The following is a 10,724-nucleotide window of genomic DNA, read 5'->3' as shown; positions in this document are numbered from 1 at the left end:
ACATAGTGACATCACACGTGTGCTTCTATTGACTAGCGCTCCAACACATTGTACGGTAAGGGGCGGGACATCTCTAAGCGGTTGACGAATCACAACAGAGCCTGCCAGCTAACCAATCAGAGCAGACTGGGCTCTGGTTTCAGACAGAGGGTGAAAAGAGGTGCTGCAGCACAGGGAGTATGAGAAAAACAAAGAGCTTTTTGAACATTAAAGAATGGAGACATGTCACAGTATGGCACTACATACTAATATGAAGCTAAAATGTGCACAATAGGGCCCCTTTAAATGCGCTTATTGTAAGTCAATTTGGATAAAAGTGTCAGCTGAATGAAATGTAATGTAATATAATGGAAGCAAGAAATACAAATCTATGACTACTTATTTTGTGTCCAAAAGTACTTCAACAAAACACAGGAATAATAGTGTAATGACCTAAAAAAAAACTATGCTTAAACTACATGTTACTAAACCAAAGTGAGTGTAGTTTGTATAATGGACCTAATAAAGACAAATGAACAAAACATGCATTTGCAGCGGAGTCTTAGGAATTAATTTAGCATTATCTGTGGTTAAACAGCATCAATCATCTTATATGACTCATAATATGACGTAAAAGTTGACAGCGTCAGTGTTACTATGGTAACAAAAAATGTTGGGATTAAAGTTTCTTGTGTTTTAGCTGTGTAAATAAACGATACACACCTTGTGTTGTCAAAGATAGAAGTTGTTTGCCTCCATTTTCTCACAACTACACATTAATATCATACATACACTGTGCATAATGGAAAAACACAGTGTGTGTATAACCTTATCTAAATAATGTGCCTTTAGTAAGAAGACATAATGAGTGTATTAGATAAACGAAACATTTTTTAGACAAAAATAAAAAGAGCTTGAAGCATAATTACTTACTAAAAGTTTATTGATGAGGTAATAAATTAATTGTGCAATTGGCCTCTGTAATACTTGTGTTGTTCCATTACTTTTTTTAATTCTTGGATATAATAATGTTTAAGGGTGCTATCTAATTATAATGCTTGTTACTTAGGCACTTTAACACATGTATATAGTATGTGGTTAAAAACATTTTTAAGGTTGAACGCTAGTCAAAGATATACGTACACTTTTCTGCCTCCTGGAGGGATCTTATAGCCTCACCGCACTTGTCACTCGCCAACAGCGTCTGCCCATTATAGCAATAAGCCTGCAAACACAAGCAATGATTATAACATTTCAATAAAAAAAGTCAATTTGTTTCCTGTCTTTGTAAAGAACAGTATCATAGAAGGCACGTACACGGACTAAGTTTATTGTGCCTAAAAGTAGTGAAGTGAATCAGGATAAGCATGAACTTACATAAGCCATGTAGAAGTGCTGCTTCAGCTCAAGATACTTCCTCCATTTGCCACTGCATTCTGGCTCCAAGGTGTTCAACGTGTGGTCTGCGGACAGACATAATTACCTTTAATAGCCTGTTAAGGGCAACTTTTTTTTTTAATGTTTTAATATTAGCATGATTGAGTTGCCAGTTTGCCATAAGTGCATCACTGCATCAGCGTCCGTCATTTTTGTTGCAACGTAAGCCTATGTGAAGCTTGGCAATGTGCATTTGTCTTCATAAAATAACCTTTACTTTGTTTCTACAGCTAATTACACTTCTAAGCAGACACATATGATAAGTTGAGTTCATCAAGGCTCCATCTTAGGGACCCTTCTCTTTCCCTTTTACAGGCTTTCCCTAGCTTAGATTGTCTTTTTTAAAGTTACCATAACTGTACCTGAGAACTGTAAACCCATGTAATGCCAAAATACATACCAGCTTTTTGATAAAAGTTTGCTGTCTCAAATGCCAGCGCTGCGATGAGTGTTGCGTTGTGCTTCAGTTCAATTGCTCTGGCAATTGTCACTATGAAAAAGGAAATAAATTGAAAATGAATACATCTCGGATTTGACAAGGAGTCATTATGATGTATTGTTCATCATTGCCTGAGTATCTACTGTCAGGGCTAAAGAGTAAAAGTACTATAGTTGCTAGTGCAGATTTCTAGGGGCTTCTGTACCTTCTTGTGCCTCCGCTTGGCACTGGATGATGTATGTATCCATTGCTCTGGGCTCCAGGTCTCTGCCCTTTTCAGCCGGAGTGATGAGACGAGGGATGTGGACCTCCTGTAGCAGAAATGCCGGAGAATTTGTGGATTTAAAAATCAGCATTCAATATCATGCATTCCTTTGTTTTTGCAAAGGGTCTGTGGCAAAATCGTTGTGCTCATTTTAAACTGGGGGTTTTCAAAGTCTGACACTGTCACCCCCCGACACCCACATATATTCCCCTACTACCTTAGGTTGGCATGAAGTCGGCTTATAAACTGTCGGCTAAAAGTTATATTTAAAAAAAAGGGGATCCCATATAACCACGGAGTGCGTGTTGGCTAAAACGTTATGTTGCATCTGTTGACATAAGTAGATTGGCACCATTGGAAATTTGGCAAATCAGCTTTTATCTGTTCCTGTTTACTTCTACTTAAAGTAAAAGGCAGTGATTTTTTTCTCAGGCAAGTTCTGACATGTGATTCTCATTGTCATTACATGCTTCAACCCAATAGACGACCACTTACAGTTTGAAAAGCTCTCATTATACTAATGGGGTGTTAGCAAATGAACATTTTGGCGTCACTAAAGAGGATTTAAATAAAATGTACTTCACTGTCAGGAATTCTCTGAATTCGCTTTGGTCTCTGAATTAACAAAGTAATCAAAGCAAATTATGTTTTTTCAAAGGCTTAAGTACAAATATTAGTAAAGAAGTTAATTTAGTTTCTATGTATACCATATAAATAATGGATATGAACAAATACAAAGAGTAGGACTGAATGGCTCTATACAAAGTTAGAAAGGCCTGACTTGTTTGCAACTGCTTACCTTGAGAGTTTTGAATATACCAGCAGCAACTTTCAGGCTCCGGTGAACATCTTTCGCTTCAGCCTCTGTCACGCTATTGAACAAGAAAATAAGACGGCAAAACAAAAGTTAGCATAGTCAGAAAGTTATAAAAAAGATAGGGTAGACAACAGACACATAAATACAGACAAAAAAAGTACATACTTTTCTTTCCCTGCTAGTCTCGAGGCAAACTTGGTGTACCACAGGGCTACATTGAAGGCCATGGAGACCAGTTCAAAGACTGCATCCTGCTGGGCACTGGGAGGAGGGCATGGACACGGTGGTTATTCACACAAGTCAATAATGCTATGATTCAAAAATACTGTGTAGTCTTCATATGTTTTTTAAAGCTTTTTTCTTTGAATTGCAACCATACACACTAAAAAGAAAGCTTCCATCCAATGAGAATGGAAGTATTCAATCAGTGTTCATACCTTGGTGTGTTTCCTTGTAAGGTGTCAGTCCACTTGAAGTTCTGAATGAATCTCATCTTGTTCTCCTGTGTTGTTCCATCCAGGGCCGTGATAAAGCCTATTGTATTATAAAATAATATTTAAAAAAACAAGAAGCTGTTGGTTATGTGCTAGGCAAAACCTAGTAACAATTGTTAGAATTGCAGAATGCATTGTTAGAAAGGAAAAGGAGAGAAATATGAATAACAACATTAACAATACATTACAAGTATGCAATTGTTTTTTAGGCAATGAAACGCTTGGTATCAACCATCTAATGTGGAGTATTAACACATTTCTCTTTCTGAATCTTTTTGAAAGGAATGTGTACTGAGACTGTTGAGAATGTTTTAAAGCTTTACCGTTCAATCAAATGGAAATAATTAAGATCTTATAACATAATGTTATGCATATTTCTTCAAAAATCACAATTGCTTTGGGCTAATTTTGGGATCTCCAGCAGGATTGAACAAACTTCTGTAAGTTTAAACTTTTTTTTACTGAATATTTAGTTTGGACTGATAGACCAAACCCCTCCGATATAAGGAGATAAACACCCTTACAAGACAAAGATGAATCAAAGATTGGATTTCATATTACCTTGGAGGAGGGAGAAGTATGCATCTGTGGCATTTTTCATGATCTCAGGGTTGCAGGTGACATCAGTGAACATCTCCAGCAGTCTCGCCCTGTTAGTCCGCAGGTCACTGTGTGTGTCAAATAAATGGCATTCAATTGATGCTCTAAAAATCATGATCATTCCTGTATTATGAGTGATTATATCCAACACCTTTTGCACCCTTTAAGGCAAACATGTTATCAAATGACAGTAACAGGAGCACAACATAGGTCATTACATCGTCATAAGAGAGGATAGACAAAAACAATTCAGTCAGTGTTCATGGTCACAGTCAGTCCAACTTCATAACACCTTAACCAGTATAATAGATAGAGATAAGACGTACTTGCATATCTTATTGGCAGAGGGGCTTCCTGCCACTCCATAGAAATTAAAGGACACAGGCGCTGTTGCCTTCAGGGGGTTCCTGTGAAACCAATGTGCCATCCTGTGGATGAGGACACACCTTGAAAAATACAGGGTGACAAACAGTTAATGAATGTGTTGTATTTCTGGTATTAATACACGTTTTATACCGTAAAATAAATGGCCTAACAAATAATTTACATATTATAGACTGGTGTTTAAGTGGGCAGCATTAGCTAGCTCATGTGTCATCTTAGCTAACGTCATTTTACCGTCGCTACGACTCGCTGGGCCGTGTTAGCACCCTCACGAGGCTATATCCCCCCTTCCCAAGTTTAACAAATTGATTCTAACCCTCTGTGGTTACTTGGGGCTATTATAAATCGTGTTTTCAACAATTATGTGTAGAAAAAAAGTCCATTACATAAGCTACGGAGAGCAACAGCTAACGGCTGGCAGTGGCTACATCTGGAAATGTACAAATTAATAACTGAATCGATGTGACAACTGACTTATTATACGGTTAAATTAATGAACTGTATTCGGTCAAATAAAGTATCCGTTTCGCTGCTTACCTGACGTTCTGGTGCTGTAAATGTGAGATTTGATAATCCTAGTGGAAAGTCTGACACTGACAACAATTTACTTCCGGAAATAAACACGGCGTAGACGCTGACCAATCGAATCCCGCGGTTTAGTCATGTGAGGTGTGTTCGGAAAATACCACAGAAGTCAGATCAGCTTCTCTGTTGTTCAGGATTAGTAGAACAAACCTCCTTACATGACTAATGTGTCAACTATCAGATCACAACCTTAGTCTGTGAATAGTTATAACACGTTAAATGCTTTTATTTCCAGTAATTTCCTCATTATGTCCTCAAATAATTCCTGTAGATAGCTATTTTACTACTAATTAAAAGGTGTTAGTTATTTAGGTTGAGTTTGTTGTGTTAAATATGCAGCCGTTCTGTTGAGTGACTGCTAAAAATGGATGAGTTATAACATTTACATCCATATTCTGTTTTGTTTGTGAACCAATATCACTTTATTTTCAATATCTTAAATCTCCAGGTTGCAACTGGAATCTAGTGAAAGTATACAAATCGCAAACAAACGTCCACAATAATTATCTGTTTCATTAAAGGTATAATATTTCAAAAAAGGTGGGCTTTAAAATAAAGTGTGCATATGTTTCCATGAAGAGACAATGGCAAAGCTCATTGAAAATTCTGCCTTTTATTTTTTTTCCCCATTTGGCAAACATTAGGTGAACCACAAACAGCTATTTCAAGTGATAATCAGAAAGAAAAGAAAAGAAGCAAAAAAAACTCACTCAACAAACTAAATAATCATTACACATCCCACATACATACAAACATACAAGTCACTTTTACATAGTACATCTTTGTGGATAAGGCTATCTTTGACATGTTCCTTAAGAATGCATTGTGCTTTTCAACATAACATAAGATTTATCTATTTCATTATCACATTCACTTCATATTAATTGACCAGGAATCTCCATTAGGGACGCTGACATGCACCAATATCAGATTAAACCACTCTGAGTGGAGCCACTGTCACCTTTTGCGAGCAAAAGGGCAAAGCGATGCAATTATTTAACATAATTTTACAATGAAGATTTTGGTGACATTACCATTCACTTTTCCCTCAACACCTCATGAAGAAAAACAATACCAAAAATATATATATTTATGAGGTGAACTACAAGTCCCTATACTGACAGGCGCATAATGTGAACAACAATGTTAGCAGTGCACCATTAAAAATCTCTTTTAAAACGAGTTTAGGCACAAAGTAACAATCAAAGGCACTTTTGGTCAGCTTTAAGGCTATAATAGCATCAATATATTTAGTTAATTCTCTCAGTTTTCTACTGTAAAGAAAGGTTACTTTAGTGTGAATGTGTTTTTTAAATGTCCCTAACAGCTGAATGAAAAGGAACAGCAACACCTTGTTATAAGGTCCCAATGCAAGGATCCCGAAATAAACTCTAACAAAGGTGCAAATATAGAAATGCTGAATCCCAGATGACTCGTGTTTTCAGGAAGACAGACCTTGAACAAGACTCCAAAAGGTCGCTTTCACCTATCAGAAAGCAAATATACAGTCACAACAGAAGAAAGAAAAAAATCAATTTAAATCTAGCTCTCTTTTTGTAGCCAGGGGTCAATGCAGTGGGGAGTGGGAGACTGAGTAAGTAAGTGGTGTCAGCTGACCTCTCCTAAAAAAAAAGCCCCCTGATTAAAGTGAAGGTTACATTCAGTAACACAGATACCATTATGTACATGAAATAATGTTCTCATTTAACTTTAAGAAGACAGTTGTATAAACGAGTTCTCGATCATATGTAAGATTGTCATACACATTTGATTAAGTCTGTACAGTACATTACACGTCGCACTTAAAACCCGTACCGTAAAGGCACATGTAAAATGCTTCTAAATGGTTCATGAATGCAACACAGTAGCAAATAAGTTCTGATATAGATATGCCCAGCACTGTGCAATAAATCTAATGTTTTGGATTGTAAGGCACCCAGAATAAAACAAGCCTGGTGAAATGAAATTGAGTCGAGCTTGCATTTAAAACAACACAAATATCAACAAAATCTTTGGCAACTGTGCAGCTTTGGTGATTATAAAAAGAGTTAAAGCTAGCTGTGTACATGCAGCATTTTTGGACTTGATTTAGTCCAATTTCCTTGAAAGACCTTGCTGTAAATAGAGAACACTCCAAGTGAAAACATAACCCAGTGCAGCCTCCGAAACCCTGAAAAGTTATGTATTAATGGCACGTCTGCAGAATACCAACTAACATTTTACCCAAGAAAAGTTACAGTTCAAAGACGTTTGGCGTAGTTCTTGCATAGAATATGGTCCCGAACGTCTCCCCATCCTCCGTTCTTCATGTGTGTCTTGTGCTCTACTGCCTCTGCACCCTGAAGGATGAGAGATTGAGGAAAGAGAGCCTCCTTGGCCGTTTTAAGGCTCTCCTCCACCTTCTGTGTGGCCCATTCTGGCCTGCAGTTCTCCTTCTGGTGAAGGCCACAGTCTCCTGTGTGGAGGACCCTGGAGCCCTGTGCCACCAGCACCTTAATGGGCTTTGATATGCAGGTTCCCGAGAGGTGCTGCAGAGTCCAGTCCCAGTTGTAGTCGTCGTAGGTGCAGAATTCCTCGTGGCAGCCCATCAGTTTGTAGTACACATCTCTGGAGATGGCCATGCCTATGTTGTGTTTAGTGGACATCCACCCAGTGGTCAACACATTATTGGACAGTCTGTTGAAATCAGTGAGGCCATTGTGGTTACCCAAGGCTAGCATGTCACAATCGGGGCAGCTGCTTTTCCTGAATTCCACCATTGATTTATAGTAGTGGAAAAAGTCAGGTAGGATGTAGTTATCCTCCTCCAGGAAGATCACAAAGCCGCTGTAGCCCTGCAGGGCCGGCACTCGCTCCCACACGAAGTGCAGTTTCCACCACCAGTGGTGTTTAGTCTGAGTGATGAAGGCCTCCCTGTAGTGTCCATAGGAGTCAGGGTGTTCTGCGTTGAGGCATCCTGTTTTGCGAGCGTTGTCCTTGGATATGTCTCGAGGGCAGTCCCTTGGATCCTTCCCAGGAAACTCGCTGGGATACAGCTGAGTGCTGAAGGGGAAATAAATCTGCAGTACTTTGCAGAAAGTTATCCCTTGCACAATGGCGTTTATTTCCTCTGAAAAGTAGTCATGGCTAAAAATAAGGAGGAAGCTGTGGACCTCAGCAGCTTTCTCCAGTGACTTGATGAACAGTCTGAGGTATTCAGGCCTGTTGTGGACCTGAACTACCAGCACCAGCAGAGGCTCCCCTGGAAACTTATCCGCGTTGTGAACACACTGCTTGTAATTGGCACTGTAAACGGACTGAGTCAACTCTGTAGGAGAGCCAAAGTTAAACTTTACCGCGTCACCAGAATGCATTCCTTGGTGTCCCGGCTCGACGTTATTATGTCCAGTTGTGTCATTATCGTTGACTAATAACACACGTGTTGAAATAAGCAGAGTCACAACGACAAAGGAAACACCCAGCAGCGCGAGCAGATTCTTTTTGAGCAGCCGAAACCTCATTTTCTTAAAGTAAAAACAGACTTTGGACTTCAACAGAAATGGCTTGGATTCACCGCGAGCGCCTTCATTGTAAACGTCCTCGCGACAGTTTTCCTCGTGCGGAGAAACTCTTATTATTACTGTCCAACGATGCGTGTCTTTAACTAAATGTCAAACGTTTTATGACGGCTGCTTTTCTTCTCGCATGACTGTATTTCCTCTTCAAAACCGAGCCATTTGCCAGAGCAGTCGCTTGTTTTTATCAACTGTAGAAAAGTAGAACAAAGCGTTATGTTGTGTTTTTAAAGTAGGCGTTAAAGTAGAAGCTAAGTAGCGTTAGCTCCATTTAACTTACCCAAATTAGGTGTAATGTGTCAACACGCTCACACCAGGAAGAGGATGATAGGACGTGATACATCTTGGGTACAACTTCATTCACTGCTGACGTGTACTACCCAGTCGACGGGAGGGGGGGGAGTGAGCTGCTGCTCAACGAATCATTGTCCTATCTATGGTTGTGTAATACGAGAGGACATGTAAATCAGCCAGATTTGAATAGTGGACGGTGGGAAAACCTCCCTTTACATTTCGTGCATTAAAATGTAACAATGTTTGCTAACTCTACAGTATCCTATCACAGTATCAAAGGGGGAAAAAGCACTTGAACTATACCGGTATTTTTCTACATGTATTAAATGTGGTTTATTTTATGTTTAAATAACAAAATGTAGGCTATGCATTCATTCATTTACAGTAATATCATTTTTCTTTCTCCTATATTTCCACATACGTTTATTATTATGTTTATTTATTTCATTTTTTCTATTTCTGTTTTTATTTCAACATTTATTTCTCCTTTTTTTATTTATTCCTGTATTTATTCATTTATTTCTGTATGTATTCATTTAGACATTTAGTTCTAAATGTATTGTTTTATTTCTGTATTAATTTACATATTTGTTTATACTTATTTGATGTTCTGTCCTGCATATTTGTATATATTTATTTATAATTGTATTTATTTCAGTATTCATTTTAGCAATTATATATGTTTATATATATTTATTTATTTTATTTTCAATTTCCATACTTGTATTTATTTAATTCAGCATTTATCTATGTAGGTTTATTATACTGCATATACTGTCCGGTATCTTGTGAATTTCCACAAAGGATCAATTATGTGAATCTGTAATGATACGTGATTAATTATACATTTTGTATTATTAATTTGAGTATGATTACTTAAAGTAACAAGTTCAATATTAACCACTGCGATGTATTTAAGTAGAAAATTATAAAGAACCAGGAAATTAATACGAGTATACAATTACACCCAAATTGTACCTATACAGTACTTGAGTAAAATACTTTGTTTCTGCAGAAATAAAAAATGAGTTTATATTTTTTATTATTATCTTTTTTAGGCCTATTATTTCCTGACATTGACATACCATTTTTGGTTTGGATCCATAGCTAGACTGTTGAATGAAATAAGAAAAAAGCATTTGTGTTTTTTAAATGAGGTTTCGGAAACTTTATTTACGTCAACAGACCTTTTCAGGCAAGTTCAGGTTTGACTGGTTGAATTGGAATCTGTTTTCTAAAATCTCACCAAAACACATAACAAAAGGGGTGATGGGTATCATCCCTGAAACTAGAAAACGTGAAACCTGTGGAATGACTTTCAAACAGGACATGAAACTAGAGCTGCTGCACCGGTGTCAGATACTGGGACTGTATTGAGCTTAAATAGGACACTGTTATGTGGAAGAATACATTTGCTATTTGTCAAACCATGCATAATATTCAGATATTCAGTGTAGATAACTCACAAATGTTGTTTTCTAACTAGAGGCTGATAGCTCTGATATCGTTAATCTTGTGAGACACCCCAGGTGAATAGGGTAATTTTTTTAACTTAAAGGTATCAGCTAGAAATATTTTCCAGTTAATTACTTACAATAAGGCAATTGTCTTTTGTATTACAAGTTTTCTGAAATAGCATGTTTAAATATGCAAATTAGCCATTATCTCATCAAATATGTGCATATTTTAACACATTTCAGGAATCGAAATCTGAACTTTGGATAAAGCCAGGTTAAAAAAATTTGTTTTATTTTGTAGTCATATTAGTATCTGAGGCTTTTACAGAAGGGATTTTGGATATCTCTTTTTATCACTCCATAAATCAGAAAATACTGTCAACAGCCCTAAAATATCAATTTTTGCCATGTTTTTAGGT

General features: G+C 37.4%; 2 protein-coding genes across 2 annotated transcripts; both read right to left on the bottom strand.

The window, feature by feature from the left end:
• Positions 1-904: 904 nt before the first annotated feature.
• brox (BRO1 domain and CAAX motif containing) lies at positions 905-5,054 on the bottom strand. The gene is made up of 10 exons (XM_010769403.1): positions 4,953-5,054; positions 4,358-4,477; positions 3,993-4,099; positions 3,375-3,471; positions 3,103-3,198; positions 2,920-2,992; positions 2,061-2,166; positions 1,817-1,906; positions 1,357-1,442; positions 905-1,204 (listed from the first exon to the last, which is right to left on the bottom strand). Exons 2-10 carry the CDS (start codon positions 4,456-4,458, stop codon positions 1,103-1,105), a joined length of 858 nt encoding a protein of 285 aa, XP_010767705.1. The 5' UTR covers positions 4,459-4,477; positions 4,953-5,054; the 3' UTR covers positions 905-1,102.
• A 540-nt stretch (positions 5,055-5,594) lies between these two features.
• On the bottom strand, positions 5,595-8,920 carry LOC104943934 (alpha-1,6-mannosyl-glycoprotein 2-beta-N-acetylglucosaminyltransferase). Its single transcript, XM_010769402.1, has 2 exons — positions 8,835-8,920; positions 5,595-8,745 (listed from the first exon to the last, which is right to left on the bottom strand). Exon 2 carries the CDS (start codon positions 8,498-8,500, stop codon positions 7,241-7,243), a length of 1,260 nt encoding a protein of 419 aa, XP_010767704.1. The 5' UTR covers positions 8,501-8,745; positions 8,835-8,920; the 3' UTR covers positions 5,595-7,240.
• Between the last annotated feature and the right edge of the window lie 1,804 nt (positions 8,921-10,724).

The sequence above is a fragment of the Notothenia coriiceps genome, unplaced genomic scaffold (genome assembly GCF_000735185.1).
Source record: "Notothenia coriiceps isolate Sejong01 unplaced genomic scaffold, NC01 NC01_scaffold00007209, whole genome shotgun sequence".
In the NCBI taxonomy this organism is placed as follows: domain Eukaryota; kingdom Metazoa; phylum Chordata; class Actinopteri; order Perciformes; family Nototheniidae; genus Notothenia; species Notothenia coriiceps.
Note: the sequence above shows the minus strand (reverse complement) of the source record. Positions and strands in the feature narration are given on the sequence as shown.